The sequence below is a fragment of the Agelaius tricolor genome, unplaced genomic scaffold, assembly GCF_023055355.1.
Source record: "Agelaius tricolor isolate 1412-34295 unplaced genomic scaffold, bAgeTri1.0.p SCAF_5, whole genome shotgun sequence".
NCBI lineage: Eukaryota > Metazoa > Chordata > Aves > Passeriformes > Icteridae > Agelaius > Agelaius tricolor.
In genome coordinates this window covers 33,640,401-33,659,172 of record NW_027269265.1, presented here as the reverse complement: position 1 = coordinate 33,659,172, position 18,772 = coordinate 33,640,401, and the positions used below count along the sequence as shown (strand labels likewise).

Below are 18,772 nucleotides of genomic sequence, written 5' to 3'. Positions count from 1 at the left end.
AGATCCCAGTGTGTTACCTGCAAGCCAGTGTTTTAACCCCAGTGTCCTGGCCAAATTCCAGCTCTGCTAATTACATCCTGCCTATGTGAAAATTCCCCTGCATTTGTACACTGCTTTCTTCCTCGCTTGTTTTCAGCAGCTGTGTGGAGTTGCCAGGTGCGGCGAAGCGCTTGCCATGTTCCACCTCAGGCCTGGCTGCCTTTCAGCAGGGAATGAAATGAGCACTGTGCACAGCATTTGCACTGAGTCCAGATCCTCTGCAGGAAAGAGTGCTAGAGAAGCAGCCTACCCATGGGCCAGTGCTGGAGCCTTGTCACAAAAGGTAACAGCGTTAAGAGGCCAAAGGTTCTAGTGCTGGGATGCATCATAAGGTCACAGGAGAGACAGGAGGACTGATTTTCCTCCCAATGTCCCTCATCTACAAGGGCTAGAATCGCTGGTACATACTGATCTGGTTTTGGTAGCTAACTGACTTCAGATTAGTTTGCGCAGTGCAAGAAGCTCTTGGTCCTCCTTACACTGGTCACTGTCAATATACATCCAGCTTTGCATGTCTGGTTATCTCAGTGTGAATGAGGGAAGCTAAGGGGAAAATAATTTAAGAGCTTTAAATCTATAGATTTGTTTCCTTGTCCTCCACTTCATCTCATACACAGTGCTTTTTGCTTGGCCCTGTTGGGAACAGCACTCTTCAACTAACCATTAATCCCTCTGGTAAAAATCTCACTCATACCACTGGAGAAGAACTGGCTCACGGATTATCCCTCTCTTCTGAAGAGGTGAAAGAGATGGCTGCAGCGGTAGTTACAGGATGCAAATAATAAGAAGCAGTAAGAAATGCAGGTCACATACAGAAGGATAATGAAATTACATCTATTCAATACAGGAGTGACTTATTGGCTCATCTGTCTGATCTTCTTGTCAGCCAAGACAAGAAGATCACACAGATGAGCTCTCTTGTTGATGATGGCATTTTTACCACAGTTCTGCCTGAATATTATATAGAAATACATACAAACATGTTTGAGATTGCTTTCAACAGAACACCAACTCCACTGGCAGCAATGGAGGCAGAACATGCCTAAGGCAGATAGAGCAGTGACTTGATTTTTTTTCCCCACCTCACATCCCTCTTTGATCTTTTCAACATCTTAATTCCATGGGACAGCAATCGTGAGCTAGGGGGAAAACCCAAGGTTGTCTCAAGGTGTGGTGCCAGCATGTTTTCACTATATTCTAGGAAGGGAAGTAGAGCAAGTCTTGGAAAGGGAGGGAATGTGTGTTGTTTGTGGTGTAGGAATGTGTGTTGTTTTTGGTGTAAGACAGAAAGCTGGGACTCAAAGACCCAAGTTCTGTTACCATGCTGCCCCTGTGACCTCAGCAAAGCACAACTATTTAAGTCTCATTAGCCCTCTCTTTAAACTGTACTTTTTTCAGGGGATGAGAAGAAGGGGATTAAGCTTTAATTCACTGATGTTTGTAAAACATTTTAAAACTTGATGGAAATTTCCCAGGTAGTGCAGAGAGCATTGAAAAGCTTATCTCCCTCTCCAACTGCAAATGGCTCTGCAATATGACCAAAATGAGTGAAAACTCCTTGCATTCTGGTGTTTATAATAATGAAACCCTCTAGCTTCCCCTCTCAGTCATTCCATGTTTTTTTTTTAAATAGGGAGAGACAGCAATGAGAAATTTTAGTCTAAACAAAGTGCAGTTGCTCCCTGGAGACTTGAATGCATCTCAGTGGAATTTTCCCTGCCTTCAGTCTATTGTACTTCTTAAAGGTCCTGGAACCAGGCATGTGACTGTAAGAGCAAAAAACACTTCTCTGTCTGAGTGCTCTACCAAATATTTACAAGATACTCAGATAAAATGGCTACAAGCAAGTTCAGCAGGGTTTGCGTGGCTGGTAGTGCAGCACTGTCAAGAAGAACATCTAAATCTTAGCTAAAATAAATTAAAATTGCATGTTACAAAGGGCTCCTCAAAGCACAAAACTGGTAACACTGAAGCTGCAAAATTGCTCTTCCCCAGGGTGAAATGTATTACTTTTAGAAGTAGCTTATTGAAATGCAGTAGCTTCCTTGTTGTGATGGAAACGTCCTTGTTACAGGAGAGCCCAAAGCTGTGTGAGCAAGCGTGCAAGCAGAGAGCTGCAGAGATGGCCTCTCCATGTCATCCTGTCTGGTGGCTGGGAGTAATGCAACATCAGCTTCCACATCTCTGGCACTACCAGCCTTAACAGTGTGCAGTACTTTTTAGTAGGGGCCACGTGCTCCCAGGAACTCTCTCGTCACCCCCAGACTGCCCAGCAAACAGCAGATGGCAACCTGCCTGCCTGGCTGCCCCAGGTGGCCTCACTGCAGCTCATTTCCTTGCTGGGTTACTTCAGCTACTTCAGCACTACTTCAGACCTCTCATATTTCTGTACAATTCTCAAGAGGGTGCTCAGGGAGGCTTTCCCTGTGATGGCAGAGGACAGAAGCAGCCTCTCAGGCCAATGGTGCCTTCAGCAGCAGCTGGCACTAACTGAACCCATGGCTTTCGTGTAGGCTTGAGAGCCAGGAACACATCCTGATCACAGCACAGCCAGTGATGCTTTTAGTGGCCTTGAGCAAGTCATACATTCTCTAAGTCTGTAAGGTGAGTAAACAGTTCTGTGGTTTGCAGTCATGTTGTGAATACTTCAAAAGTGCTTTGAAGACAGAGAAAGCTGAGCAGCTGTAATACACATTGATCTTCCCACTGTTTAGATTGCTACCTGTTCTCCTAACATTCTGAACAGTCTGAGCCCAGCTATTTGTAACTCTTACATCATTTCCAAGTGAGTTACTGGAGTAAGTACTTACTGTACTATTGCTTTGTAATCAACCACTGAGTGGGCTTATCATTCTCTTAAAAAAAAGAAGTGAACATTTCACAGTGTTTTGGGCTGTGGACACGCCTGTGCTTGGCCATTGGTTCCACCAAACTGATGAGATGGTGAGGTGAATTAGGAACGCACATGTGGCCTACACTTCTTCAGTACCATGTATGTTGTTCAGAGGCTTTTATTATTAGGTCACTTAAATTAACCTAAACAAAAGACAGGTTTTTCTTAAGTTCAGAGTTAAGTATGGCCCCACATATAGAAAGAACAGCACTTGCTTTTAAAGTCAGTCTTTGAAGAGATGAAAGAAGAAGAATGTTCAATCTCTGCTTCACCAGATTTTTGAAAACCAATGTCATCATTCCTTCAAGTCTTTGGGGAGGTTTCATTTGTCCTTTCTATAGATTTGATGTATTTCTTGAAGTCTCACCAGTAGTGCTGGGTAAAGCAGCATCATGTAAAGTATCTTTCAAGGCAGTGTTCCTCACTCGTATGGGCTGCAGGGCAGGATTGGTTCCTTCCCAAACTAAATTAGTTTGATCCTTTCGATCTGAAACACACAATAAAGACAAGACACCTCAATCACAATATTTCTGAATGAGATTGCAAAGTTGCCATTTCCTCCAGCAAACAACCACTTGGAAACCCATTTAATACACAAAAGAAATCAAGGTAATAAGTTCACTATGAACTAATGGTACACATCTGTTGAAAATGGATTGACGTGCATGTAATGATCCTCTTTTTTCTGCCTGTCTGGTTGTCCTTCTAGTTACCAGTGTAACTAGATCACTCTCCTTCTCATTCTGGCTGGCAAACTTTCTGATGTGCTCTAAAGCCAAACTTTAGACTCATCAAGGCCCCTTTACCATTCTTTGCCAGAGCTCTCCAAAGGCCAGCATGTACTTGCTGAGAATACTGTACTTGCTAGGGTACTTGCACCACCCTAATTTTCCAATAAAACTGATTTTTCGTAGCCAGTACCTATGAACAGAGAATGGTATGTGCAAGAAGATGGACATTCTCTACGACAGCTCATGTTTGACAGTTCAAACACATTTTCTAGAGTTAAAGAGAGCACATCTAATAGCAATATGTTTTCTAACTAACAGCAAATTGCCTTGGATTCAGAGAGAATATTATGGCTCCACCTTACATGCTTTATTAATACCTAGGCTGAGATAAGAGCCTGCTCCCAACCAGGCTCCTCTGCTAATCTGCTCCTCTTCTAGTCTTAGACCTCTGTCATTGACAGACTGTAAAGTGCTTTGGGATGAACCAGTCTCTTTGTAAAGAAAGGATATTATATGACTGTGATTAGACACTTTATGTAGAAAACAGGCTGTTGTTTGTGAGAGGAAATATTTAAAACCAAAATGAAAGCCTTCCTGAGCAACCTGCAAGGTGACGAACATAAACTGAAGAAACACACACAGTTAGCAGGACCGAAATATCCAAGGTACCAAGCATCAATCAGATCATGTCATGTCCTCAGGTTTGCTGCTATTAACTGTGTTGCAAGGCATCTCAGGCCTATTCAAATATGTATTTCTCTTCCAGTCTCTGCAGCTGACCCACTGAGACAAACTCCATCATAGCACAGAGAGCCCTCAGGTGCCTGAAGGACTCTGCAGAACAGCCAGCTCCTACCTGGGATGATTCCTACTGTGCTGTACCAAAGCTTGAAGAAAGTCAATAAACCTGAAAGGAGTAAAGTAGAAGACAGGATATTTCACAGTAAGAAGCCATGATTAACAGAGGTGATATTGTAGAAAGAACACAAGGCTTATTACACAGGTTGTCAAAGTAAGCTGTGTCTTAGTTTTCCTCTTGCTCTTTAGCCCTATTTTTTAACTATACCAAAAAGCAACTACACTAGAAAAGAGCTGCTCCTATAGCTGTCCTGGTATAACCATACTGACAATGATGATAACTCTCATTTCCCATATTCCTCAAGGGAAATATGCTACACTGACAAAAGCACCTCTAAGACTGTTTAAAACAGCTTTGGTATTTACTACAAGACACCTAAAGCCCTACCCAACTGTACTTAATGTTAATATAAAGCTGGCTTGACAACCCCAAAAATGTATAGGGAGTTCTTCTGTGAATTTACTGGGAGAGAATAAGTGAAGTTTTCTATACTCCATCTAGCTTTGGGAGACGGCTGACAGGAAATGTATCTGAGAACCGATTTCAATAAAAAGATAGGAAAGAATAAGAAAACTATTCTTTCCAAAGAAACAGATCATAGTGAGCCTGTGAGAAGTCTATATTCTCATCCTATTCAAACAAACAAACAAACAAACAAACAAACAAACAAACAAATCCCCAAGCCCTAGTCTCTAAGCAAGGGAACAGAAAATACCACCTGTCTTCAAGGACAATCCAGGCATTCCATAGTCATGATATACTAGGCTTATGAACATTGTCATTCTTAGTGCATAGAAGATAACAAAAAATAGTTTTGTGGTGTCATATTAGCCAACTACATTTCTGAGCTTTAGATAGCCCAGTAAATGTGCATTTTCAATATGCTGTCTCTTTTTGCTTACTTGTTTGTTTCTGTTAAACCGTGATGTTTAAAACAAATCACAGGAATCTTGGAAGTCTTTTTAACACCACTGCATTTGAACAAAACAAATCACAGGAATCTTGGAAGTCTGTTTAACACCACTGCATTTGAACAGTATCACTCAGGAATTCCAGGCCAAATGAGTCTCAGGTTTTGTAAAGTGGATGACCATAGTTTTTAACTACAAGAGTACTATAGCTTTTTTCTAGTTTTCAGTAAGGTCTATTTTCTACCAAACAGAGTTTGTATAGGAAGGTATGTATGATACCACCCATCCATAATCACAAATTATAAAACATAACACAGTTTTTTTTTTCTGGAATAACTGCTGGTTACTAACAGCTGCTGAACAGTTCCCATTGATTTTGTGTGGAATAGCAATACCGAGTTGTATCTGCACCTGAAGCAGGCCTATGTGCTACATAAAACTGCTTAGATTTCTACACAGGCTCTGATTTGATCTTTTGTTATCTTCTCCAAGTGATTCAACTTGGAGAAGTGGCCTGATTATATCATTATAAGCAAGGACATGTAACTCTTTCATGGGGCTAGAAGCCATTGCAAAGTTATTTGTACTGAACATATGCAAATCAGCTTCAGTTTGAGGTAGTCTGGGGGAAGTCTGGGGGGATTTCCCTGCTTTATGTAATCATTGTTGCTTCTTAGCTTCCTCTATTCACATAGCCAGGAGACATAGGCTTGACACTGCTTGGTAGTTTCTCAAACTCAATTTGAAAGCAAATGTCATGTGCTCAGTGACCTACAGCAGTCCTATGGCTTTCAGTAAATCCTCAGCTGCTGCTGCAGTCACATCTGGAATGAAGGAGGCCTGAAGGAGCAGTAGGGGAATAATGCTACAGACTTCATTTGCTGGCATACTTTGACAATGGTCAGCAGCCAGGAGGATCTGTGTGCTATCCCTCAGCTCTAACTCAGGCCTAGCCAGAGCCCTGATTTCTCAATCCTCAATCCACACAGAGTGAGGCACCTTATATGTGGTGAGTGCTGTCAGCTCACTCTGCAGACTGCGGGGCACTTACGAGGCCCCTGCACACCAGGCTGCAAGCACACAGAACTGGCTGCCCTCACCTCCCCATGTGGAGGTGAGGAACAACACTCACCTTACACCATCTGCTCAGGTGTCTCCAGGCCCACCAAAGATATTCACTGAAATTACAGGCTGGACAGGTAGAAGCTTCCAGGCAAGTAAGAGAAACCATCTATGTCTTAGCAGCCCACAGAGAGTTCTGGTAAGCCTGCTCAGGGCTCTGCTGGGTATCACTCCCCACAATGTCTATCATGCTGTACACATTGTGGTGTTATGATTCCAAACTGGAAGATTTATAATTCAGCAACTATTGAGATTCTGAGAAACACACTTACTGAAAACCACTAAGCTAAGGGAAATAGGACAGGTGAAGTAAGCCTGGTGGCACTGAGGAGGAAGGAAATCTCCCTGCAGTGTGCTGATAAGAGTGTGCTTCATATATACAGTGTTCAATCTGGACAATCTGCAACTGGGAAAACACAGGCTAGCTGAAGGAAATTCAACTCTGGGCCCTAGGGACTGAATTGGTCTGTTAAAATGCTTTGTTGGTTTTATTTATCACTGCTTAATTAGGATGCTTGACCAACACACTGGAAAGATAGTAAATGTTAAATATTCAACAAGCTGACCTTTCAGTTACAATATTGCAATTCTGAATAAAGTTCATGGAAAGTTTGTCCTTCCTAGGTACTCCAACAAAGCCAAAGGGAACTAGATTGTGCCAAAAAAATAAAAAAGTAAGAAAAAAGTAGGGCAGTACTGTGGAGACCTGCTTAAAAATCCAAGTCTTGCTATGGGCTCATTGAATGATCTCAGACAAGTTGTTTCCTGCCCTGTGCTTCAATTTTTTCCATCTGTAAAAAGAGTACAACAATGTTGATCTTCCTTGTAAATCGCTGAGATGAATGACTAAAAAAGCAGTAATATATTATTAATTACTTATTATTTCTGAGGAAGAAAAAGCAAAGAGAAGAAGTCATCAATCTTTCAGGGTTTTCTCAATCCTCAAAAAAAAAAAAAAGCACAACAGAATGTGAATTTCACACAACAGAAACTTTTGGCAAATTACCTTTAAGAAGAAATAGTGGGTACACAATTAAAAGAAAGTTTAAAGTGAGCAGACACTCAGGAAAACACTCCAGATGGTGAAATGAGTTAGGCTGCAGAGCAGGCTCCCACAGGAAGAGATGAAACCCCCATTGTTTGAGACATGTGAAACCGAATTCCTCAAAGTGCTGGTATATACAATACAAGGAATCATTCTACACTGTCTCAAAGTACAGTGGCACTGTGATGACTTGAGAGAACTGCACCTTCCATTTCTTCAATTTGAAGAGAGAAATGACTCTCTCTGACTATGGAGAGCTGCAGACTCCTTTATCAATATAGTATCTGAGAAACATCTTCTGAGGAGTAACTACACTGTGTTTTTGCAGGAGATGGATTCATTAACCCTTAACAGATCTTTCACATTCCTAATTCTGATGTCTGAACTTTGTATGTTGAAGAGGGGAAAGAAAGCCCCCCATTCTCCGGGAATTAGTGTGCATCCTACTATTTATTTCCTTTATTACAATCTAAAGAGAAACTGAGTGGCTTGATTTTTACAGGCAGTGGTTTGCAGAAGAAATACCATTATTTTAATGGGAACCAAATGAGCAATCATTACATAAATGGCATTATGAGACACGGAACTAATGCTGAAATGTTAAATGCTTGGGTGAAACTCATCATGATGGGAACTGACAGCAGTGTGCTGGAAATTGGGGTCTCTCCACACTCAAGATACTTCTGCAAACATTCCCCAGTGCTGTTAATGCTAGTTCAGCTCCTCTGGAGGTAGCTCTGGAGGGCATCTGACTTCTTCTGTTGTTACTGGCTTAAAATCTTAAGGCCATCTCTGAAATCCAAATTCAGAGCTTTGGGCCAGTTTTATTGATAGAACTTGGTTAACTGCTTGGAGCGGGTAGAGCAAGAAAACTTTTTAGAAGGAGCTGGAATTAGAGTTTTAATATCTTCATTTCCTCTTGGTCTCATACCTGCTGGTAGACAAAAACATGCTGTGAATTGATTCAGTTGGCAGATGAGCACTAGTGATCCTGTTTTACTCTATTCACTTGGACAGGACAGCCATGGAGTGCTCCTGACCCATTCTCAGCTCCTTGGGCAGGAGAGCTGGTGCCAGGAGCAGCAGGAGGTGCAGCCCAGCATGCCTTGCCTGCAGCCTCCACCATGGAGGGCTGGCACTGCCTCTGCTTCCTCCACCCCGTTCCTGGCCAGAGACTCAGCAATTTCCTCAGGAATGAATCACGAACAAAAAACCAAACAACAGCTATTTAAGAAGGTTTCGTCTCCCTCTGGAACTGTCCTGAGCAGTATCATATTCCTGACAGTTTATTCTTCAAGAATTTAGTCATCTAAGGTTACAGTGACTCATGTGATGAACCTTCTGCCCATTTCCTGGAAAGAGTCTTGCATGGTTCTCTACACCTTGTGCCATTTTCCTTCAGGGTCTCAGTTCTCACTTCATTTTCATATAGTTCAGCTTTTCTTCAATTTTGGGGTGGAGGAAGAAAGCAAAAATTTCTCGAGTGTACTCAAATTTACAATGTAACCAGAAAGCAGTGTGGTGAAAGAAACATCTGGAAAATAAAGATGGATACTGAACCAGAGAATCTCTTTTGGAAGTAGTTGCCTCTTGGGCTGAAATCTGGTTAGAAGGAGCTGCTCTATAAAGTGCTGTGTGGTCCAATATGATCATGAATTTACCAGGGCTGTACCCTGTAAAATATTTGAGGGCTCTCTCAGATCATTGCTTGGGTAGGTGTGACTCACCCTGGGCAAATGCCACTGATGACAAGCACCCTGACACAAAATATTGAATGAATTGTGCTGGATGGGTACCAAAGTAACCATTTTACATACTTGGGCCAATCTGAAAGAAATTTCTGTGCAGAAAACAACTACTTCCTTTCCCTAATGGAAGTTCAAAAGCTGCTCACAAAGAGCTTGAAGGATACTTCAGCAAACTCTGATCTAAGTGGGGTTGTGCTATGCCTACAGCAGACAGCTGCCTGGACATCAGCAATGCCCAGACCATCCCTTATAACCCATACAGAAGTGATACCGCTGCATGTTTATATTACAGCTAAAGCAGGGAGTGGGGGTTTAGTGTTCCTGATAAAATATCCAGAAACATGTGAGAGTCTGAGCGCATCAACTTAATTTCCAAAGTGTGAAACAGCTCAGCAGCAGTGCCAGTGCACAGGACAGATCAACTCCTTCTACACCTAAGGGGACAGAGAAAGCATTCTGACTTACACTAACTTGCAGCAGAGATAGTTAAGGAATTTGCAGATCTGTCTGACAGGCCCAACATGTCCAGTGTTCTTACAGGATGGTTTCAGTGGTCAGTTATACCAGTGTAGCTGGCATGTGTACTGGTGTGTGTGTGTACATATATATGTATGTATGTGTGTATATATATACACACACACATGTCGGTACATATACACTGACATGCATCAAAAGTCTGTTCCCTCTAAAGGGATATAGTGCCAGGCCAAAGCTGGCCTGACATTCTTCTTTTTTTTAAAAAAGTAAACTTCTACAAGCCCTGATTCCAACAGAAATGTTTCCATGATTTATTTTAAGAAGAGAACATTCCCCTGCAGTGCTCACCGCAACCCAAACATTGCAGCACTGTGCAAGAGCATGAGAATCAGAGAGGAAACTTAAGAATCTATTTTCACTGCTTCAGAAGAGAAATAAAAAGAGCAAACAAACAGGAAAAGCAGTGAAAAATAAATTTTATTTTAGTGGTGGCTGTAGTGTTATCTGCAATATAGCTAAGGAGAGTAGACTTGAAGCATGCAGGCATTTCTATTGATTTCTGCAAGACATGACTAAATGTGTGATGGGCACTTGTGGGAGCCATCTACATTGTAAAAAAGAGATTTTTTTTTTTCTTGGGTTCACCCTTCCTTCTCCTCACACCTTACCTTTCACATCTGAGAAACAGATGAACAGTAGACTAGAAGAAATTGCCTCACTGTTTTCAAATCTAGAAAATAATTCAAAGCATGGGCAAGCTATGCAGAGAACAAATTCCTCATTGGTGGGAGAGCACTTAGATCTTGAAAGTAATGGGAAGAGTCCTTCCTCTAAATATCTGGAGCCCTCTATTGTACAGAAAGAGGCACCAGCCCTCAGTGCTACTGTTTGTTTCTTTGCTCAAATTTGCAACAACCAGCAAGACTTAGAAGGAAAAGAAGGGGCATATGTTAAGAGAAAGAACAAATGAGCAAACACAAGTTCCTGGCATAACTACTGGCTGCAAGCACACATGCCTGCAGACATGCACACACAGCACACAGTGCCTCAGTCTGAAAGATCTGTGTACTGAAGACAGAGAAAAAAGTGAGTGAAGCCTGCTCAAAAGGAACCATAAAGACTGATCTTGTGGCAGATTAGTGATTTCACCAGAAAGTTTTTGGAAGCCGTAAACAGGAAATGGTTAAGTAAAAGCAGGTGGAGCATGCTGATTGCAGGAAAAACGCAGGAAATTGCTGAGTGTCTGAATGGATGCAAAAAACCTGCTCTTTTGCTCAGATCTTGGCACTCACTGTAGGCCCATCCCACCTTCTCCTGGTCCTCCCGCTCTACCTTTATCTTCCCAAGCTACAGTCTCAAAGTCTGCAAACAACTTTTGCTTGAGTAATCTGCTCTTCTTGAAATTTGAAACCAGTTCAGGAGAGTTGGGAGGTTCTGCTTGGAAGGCAAGAAACAAGAAGGACTCACCTAGTTCAACAAGAATGAGTCAGAAGTACCCAGCAGTACCCACTGCCTGCCAGGAGTTTCAGGTCTGAGGAGCCTGAACAGCATCTCTGGCTACTGCCCCAAGTGCTGAATTCCCAAGTGTCTTTAGTAGAAGAGTCAATCAGAGAAACATTACTCCTCTGGTCCCTTCCATTCAAGAGGGCTCCCAAAGCCCTAAGCTGTAGGGATCATTCTCCAGCTCCACTGAATCACAGTCCCTTCTGGGAGAGACCACTGCAGCTGTTTAATAGCTCACAGCAACAGCACACAAGCAGATGGAAAAGAAAGTGAAATATGCAAGAGGCATTTTTTCCACTTTCCTTCTAACCTTTCCTCTCTCCTCCTCGTCCACAGCCATTTGTGCCAATTCCAGACTACTCCACATGTGTCACCAGCCTGCAGAGGCTTGGCTCTGGAGATAGGGGTCTGCTTGCCAATTGCAGCCTTCCCAGTGCTTTCAGACCCAAGGGTCAAGTTCCTGCTGCCACACTCTCATCCCTGGCTGTGCTGCCAGATGTGCTGCAGGATGAAGTGCAGACATGCTGGTAAGAAACAATTCTGCTTTCTTCTAGAAGAGAAGGATGCTGATATAAAATTGCTTAACATACACAAGACACTCTTGCCTTCAAAGTATACTAAAAGTCACTTTAATGCTGTGAGAAAAGTGAAGAAGTACATGGATTAGTTTGAATCATTTTGACCTTGTCTACATCTTAAATATTGGATGGTAAAGCTCTGTTGGCAAACTCTCACTTAGATATTTCTCCTCCTCTCCTACACATACATTAAAAAAAAATCTGTTTCTTCTTATATTCTGAGCAAAGAATGGCAAATGAGCAACCACAGAGTTACAACTGCACAAACAAAAAGATTTTTCTGGCAGAGAAATCTTGCAAGAAAATCCTGCTCTTTTTTGACATTGTTATTTTGGCAAAATTTACCAGGTGTTACTGGGAGTTCAAGCTTTTACTGCCTTTTCTGTATCTTTTAAAACAGAGAGTTATTCTACACAACCTAACACTTTTAAAGTTCAAACTCTTAAATCCTAGTCTAGACAGGACCTTTGGGAGTAAGGTTTAAACTCACCCTGAGCAATCTCCCATATCCCACACTTCTGCCCAGGCCAAACCTTCCTGGGAATGTCCTCAGAACAGTTGTGATCAGAGACCAGCACTCCATACTGCTGCCCCCATGGGAGGAAAGAGGTGGCACTGCCAAGGAAAAGTTGGTATGACACCTTCTGCAAGTGCCACCACACTTGTTTATGTTGCCCTGGGACAGAAGTGGACAGAGACGATGTGTGCTATCAGCTTCAGGTCAACTTCAGGTAGTTTAAACCTGGACACTGACTTCCAGGAGAAAAGAGTCTGTGATTCATACAAATCTAAGAAACGGAGAGAAAATAATTGGAATGGGCTGAAAAAAATATAAACAGGTACTTCTTTCCTGCTCTTTTCACAGTTTCAGCTTTCCTGCATCCTTACTTACATTTTTTTGCACTTAAGTTGTTGAGAAAATTAGCAGGAATGAGGTTCCTGGTATAATTACAGTTTGCTGAGAAAATCACAGCCCACAGCAGTGATTCCTTTAGTGCTAGAGACAGATGTTGCTGAAGTCTAATCACAGGCTTCCCACTAACCAGCCCTGAGTCTAATCTGTCATCAGCTGAGAGGCCGCTGGCTCCCACCATGTGTGTGAACCCCAGCTGCTGAGCTGGATCCTCTCCCCTCATGCAGAGCCAGGCAGTGCCAGAAGGAGGGCATGTTTCCATTCACTCCCTGCCCACAGTTACAGAGATACCACAACTTCAATGTGCTGCTTATCTCTCCTCCAGGCCTAGTATCAAAGCCTTGTTGGAAAGGGCTCAAGTGGTTGTTTTCAACTTACAGTGTGTAGTGACTGCAGTTCAAAAATACAATTTGAGATAAGTTGAAGGAGAGGCTTAGTAAGAATGGCCTGTAGCTAATTTGTCCTTCCAAAATGTGTGGTATTTTCTGCCTCCTAAGAGGACAAGGCTGCGCTCAGTGATGGGTCACATGACCTGTTAATAACAACAAGACCCAAAAGTGGATGAGTGCTGATGAGCGCAGAAATAGGAGGAAGAGAGCAAAGCAGAACTGGGCATATTGAAAAAGGTCAGGAAAGGGCATACATGCAAGAGGGGATTGAACAAATCTCTCCTACGTGTTACAGGCAGATGACATTGCCACTAAATGTTTTGTATCTGACATCCAAAGAGCATTGGGCCACTAAGAGCACCTGGCCATATCTTTGAGCTTCTCTATTGTGGTGAAAGAATCTCAAAAATCAACAGATCCCATCAGTTCAGGAGTGCCCCTGTGCAGGCAAAACTCACCGTGGTACTGGATTAACATCTTTGGATTGGATTCTGGTCGTGGAAGGAAACTGGCTGAAGGAGTCTATTTCAAAGGCACATTACTGCAGCATACAGAACCAGAGAGAACTGGGAAAGTCCTTAGGCTGGTAAGGACTTCCAGCATCTGTAAAGTTAACAAGTGCCCTGAAGTAACAGGGGAGATGGTAGGTGGGGAGGCATAGATTAAACAACTGTGTTTTGCATAAGGAGCTCTTAAGCAAGGCATAGGGGAACTGAGCTGGTCATCATTTCTGGTCAGAAGCAAAAGCATATTAAACAAGCTGACTTTCTGAAACAGCCTGTGGCCAACTCAATTTCTTTGTGTTTAGCTTTTTCTGAATCTGCACACGGTAGCTGGGCACACACTATAATAATTCTCACCAGATCTCTGCAGTAAAGGTGTGCGGGGCATCACCTCGGCCACTGACAGATCGAGGGAAACAAAGTGTAGCATGATGTGTCAGAGAGGGGGAAGAAGTGACTCATATGGGAAGAAAAACAAAGCAAAGATGAACATGGAGCATAAGAGAAGTGGCAGACTGTTGGCTGTAAATCAGTTTTCTTGCACTCAGAAGGGTGGGTATTATGGTGAGAGAAGCTGTACTTGACAGTAATGGAAGTTCAAGGAAGTTTGATTAAGATTAAATGTCAGTCACATGCCAACTCAGAAAAGAGGCCTTAAGACTAAAATCAAAGACCGGAAGTGACTAAGTAGGTCAGAAGCTGTGGGTAGTGAGCTGCACAGATTAAGTGGGACTTGGAGCAACTGAGTTAGCTCTGCTAAGTGATAACAACACAATGTCACCAAGTTTAACAGATCTGACTCTGAGATCACCTTCAAGGCCTTGATAGCAAATCAGAGATTGCTGAGTCCTAGCTGTATCTACATCAGAGCAAATGCTGTATCTGTTTTAACAAGAGATCTGTTTTACAGTCACTTTTTGACCCTGCCAAGCTTCCTGTAAATAGAGTGCTGTTTTGTCTGTACAGGATTTCTTCTTGAGGAGCTGGGAAAAATGAACTGACTAATAGGAACCGTGAGACCGAGAAGGGCTGCTACTGCAGGTTGAAAAGACAGATGCAATGGAGAAACTTCTTTCAACTCCTCAATTCAGCAAGTCTTTGATTCGAGAGCTTTGTTCTCATCCAGGGCAGCCAGAAGAGAACAGTCACCTTGTATTTTTGTACCTGATGAGAAAACTCCAGATTGTGTGTGTGCATTGGGAAAATTCAATGTGTGTCTATTCCAACTTCAAAGAGGCTTTCAGTGCTCTTTGAGATGTAGGGTGTGAGGAAGGGTGAGAACTGCTAATGCTAGCCCCATCCTCATTAAATCTTTGCCCTCTCCGGAGCAAGCATGCAAGTGGAGAGAATAGATGATATGCATGAGCAACTGAGCATCTGTGATCTCATGACCTTTGACTGTTGTATTATGGGAAATGTATTCTCTGGTTGCTATGCTTTTCTAATTCATTTGTATTTTCCTTCAGTGACTCTCTTGTATTTTCTTTGGTGCTCCTGCGTAACGGTTTCAAGGAACCACAGATATCTCCAAGTTAAGCATGCATACAATGGCTTTAATTAAATGTTTGTGGGTATCCCACAGTAAAGCAGGGGAAAGGGAAAGCAAACAGTTCTGTACTTACTTGTACCTATCCCTTCTGAGCCCTGCCTTGGGTGGAAGCATCAGCACTATTGCCATTAAAGCCTATTTCTAAGCTATTGTGAAATGAAGGGCATCAGGTCCTGCTGCTCTGCATGCAAGCACTTCAGGCATTTCACTCTCATAAAAAAGCTACAGGTCACCTGTGAAAGGTACAATGCTAAGATATTTTACACTAGGCTAGAGGAAATAAAAAATAAACTAAGGGAGGCACTTCTTTGCTCCACTTACAAAAATTGAAGACTAAAATTAAAAATATTCTTAACCATTCCTTAAAAAGACACTAAGATGCTATTGGAAGAGTAGCATAAAAGCAAAGATTTTGGTCTTCTTTGATATTCTGATATTAATATTTTCTGTTCTCTGTGCCATTAGCACAATCTCACTCTTGACGCCACCCTCTAGAATGAAATAATTATAATTATTGTTATTGTTATTATTTTATATGGGAATCTTCACTTCTTTTATAAGCAGTTAGCTACATTTTTCTTATGTATAGAAGAAATCTGTGAAGAAATTTATTTCCATTTCAGGCATTTAAAATAAATATACATGAGGCAAATGAAATTTGGAAGGGAAACTTTCATCACGCAAAGATGGAGGAATACGAGAAATAAGAGACGGGATACAAAGGTTATTGGTTAGTTCTTTGAGTCAAATACAACTGAATTCACAGCACATTAAGTGTTTAGAGGAAGAATCTTTCTCTTGTATGATTTGGAATAGTCAGCAGTATCTGCAAAGATAACTAAGAGGTCTAACACTAACAATTATTGCTAATATTTAGCACTAGTATAAAGTACTTGTCTGGAGCTTTTCAATGACTGACGTCACTATTAGTTCAGAGTTGATACAAACTAATGTAAAACTGCTTTAACAGAGCTGTACATATTTTATTGCAAATCCATCCACCCTTTTTAGTGGCTCTCGGAGACAACATACATCAGAAAATTCAAGAATAATTGCAAGGGTAGAGAGAAAAAATAAAGGCCAGTTTGATGGAGAATAAAGAACCCATGCTTCTAACACTGATTTTGGTTATTTCCCCACACTGAGACCAGAGGCATTGCCAGTTTTTGCAGTCTGACATGCTGGATTTGGGCAGAAGTTGAGCAGAGCAGGGGCTGGGTTAGGTTTGCTGGAGCTAGAGCAGGAGTGACTTTTTAGGAGAGAACAGAAAGCACGGGTTGTTTCCCTCACGTAGCAAGGCACAAACAACAACAGGGTTATCTGAGAAGATTGAGAACTGCTGATATTAGAAACAGGAACTGGCATCTGCAAAGTTGAGTAGGAGTGGGATGAAAGCAGTCTGACAAAGCAAAGGAGGAAATGAGAAGGCCAGGGAAGATCTAAAATTGCGAGCAGCTAACAAATGCTGACAAATACTTGTTTCCTCAAGGGTATGATCCTGAGCACATTCAGGCCAACTTGAAGATTCCTACCAGGATTTTTGAGATACTCTAAGTGAAGATTTCTACTCTTTGCCTCTCTCTTTAGCTGTAGTCTGTTTCCACTGCATCTTCAGAAAATGCCTCTCAAAAATACACCTAATTTTGATGATGGCTGACAGTAAAAAAGGTTTATTCTGAAAGTTGTGTGAAGAAAGATCTACACTTCCCCCTCCTTCACTTCTGCCATGTCAGTCTGATGCCTGTATTCCAGTCTGTCAGTTTGGATGGCCAGTGACCTATAGCAAGGATGCAGGGCAGTGGTGCACAGAAGGAACACAGCCTGGCCTTTTTTGGGTTTCCATTCTGATAATGGAGGGGTTTGATTTTTGTTGTTTGGTATTCTGAATTATTTACTCAAGCTGTCCTGAGCACTCTACTTACTCTATGTAAAACAAGACCTGGCAGATTCTCAGGCTTATTAGCTCCACTGCTCCATCAGCTTAATTTTTATTCATTGCCTTAGACTTTTCTGTATGCCACATATTTTTTGCTTAGTACTGTTTATATCCCACCTGTCAGTCTTCACTGTTGCTTCTCTGTTTCCTACTACATCACAGCTGTGAAAGTCTCACATCAAAACCCAAGTTACTCTTTTGTTTTCCATCCTATCAGGTACTCCAAGGACTACTTCTGCCCTTCTCCTCTAGTGGTAACAGCTTATCTACATCACCAAGGCTAAGGCCAGGAAAATCGATGCCTGATTTTCTCCCAGGGCTGAATTTTTATGGACAGTAATTAGTTACTGTTTTCACCACACAGGTCCCTAAAATACCCACACTAATTAAGGTCCATAGGGATATTGGTGCAGTAATCTTGGGCAATCATAAGTACATTTAGGCTTCTCTAGTTCTTCAGGTTTCATTTCCCTTTAGAATGTTGTATCTACGTTAATTCACCAAATATGTTAAAAACTTGAAGTTAAAGGTCAAAGTTCAGTGCAATCCTTCTACTCTGTGACCTAAGCAGTGCAGTTTACTGACAAATGCTCCCCCAAGTTATTTGTGATAAGGAGAGGGAATTGAAAGAGAAGAAAATAGTGACTGGTGATTTCTTTACAAAGTCTTTTTATTAGCTTGTTCTAAAAGTAGTTTGGTTCCCCTCAACACACAGAAAAATTCCTATTCCTGACATGAAAGCAGTTGCAAATGATTTAGCAGAGCTTTCTGTACACTATGAATGCAGTGCTCACACTACCTGTCACCCCATCAACACTCCAAGCAGACTGAGAAAGAAGAAGAAAGGTTGCAAAATGAGTATAAATACTCTGCATGGAGCCAGTAAGACAGCAAAGTCACAATGGTGAAAAGGAGAATGTCAAAAGTTAATCCCAGGTGTAATACCTCAGAAGTCAGATGCACGTTGTGAGAGGTGCTATTCAGTTAATATTTATGTTTTGTTTTCACTCTGTGAACTTTAAGGCAGACCTTAGCCAGTGAAAGCTGAATTCTCTGTAGATGCTTTGCACTACTCTTGTTGTGTTTCCAAGTTTCCTATTCAATAGCACATTTTTTCCCTTGTTTTCAAATGCTTGCTGGAGTCTTAAGACATTTTAAACCTAACAATAAAACACCTGCATTTTATTAAGACTTGAGACTTAAGTTCCACCTCCCTCAGTTTTACTGAAATGTTTCCATTAGACAGGTTAACCCTTTCCTAGTCAGTTTTGCTGTCAAAATGAAGCTACGTGTCTGCTACATATAGCCAAATTCCACACTCCTATACTGTATTTGGAGGAAAAGAAAACCAGCCCTGAGACACACCCAGAGAGCTCCATCCTGTGCTGACTGGCAAAGGGTGCAGAACCACAGCTGCAGAGGCACAACAGCCCTGGAATGACATGTCTGCTGGTAAAACTTAAAACTGAAATGTTCTTACCAACCATTTTTGTTTCAAGAAATTTTTGAATTGTGTCATAGAAACTTCATTCAGCTAAATGGGAGAACTTACTATTGTCTGTATCCCTTCCCTTTT

General features: G+C 41.8%; 1 protein-coding gene across 4 annotated transcripts in view; it reads right to left on the bottom strand.

Moving 5' to 3' along the window:
- Window positions 1-3,034: 3,034 nt before the first annotated feature.
- The window catches only part of RAD51B (RAD51 paralog B), a 397,721-nt gene continuing 381,983 nt past the window's right edge, over window positions 3,035-18,772 (bottom strand). For 2 of the 4 annotated variants that reach the window (XM_071427109.1, XM_071427113.1), the window contains exons 11-12: window positions 4,520-4,570; window positions 3,035-3,419 (exon numbers count right to left, since the gene is read on the bottom strand). In XM_071427109.1, coding sequence (XP_071283210.1) covers window positions 3,268-3,419; window positions 4,520-4,570 — 203 coding nt within the window. In that variant the 3' untranslated portion in view covers window positions 3,035-3,267. The remainder of the gene's footprint in view (window positions 3,420-4,519; window positions 4,571-18,772) is intronic. The other 2 variants (XM_071427111.1, XM_071427112.1) reach the window with 1 other exon arrangement.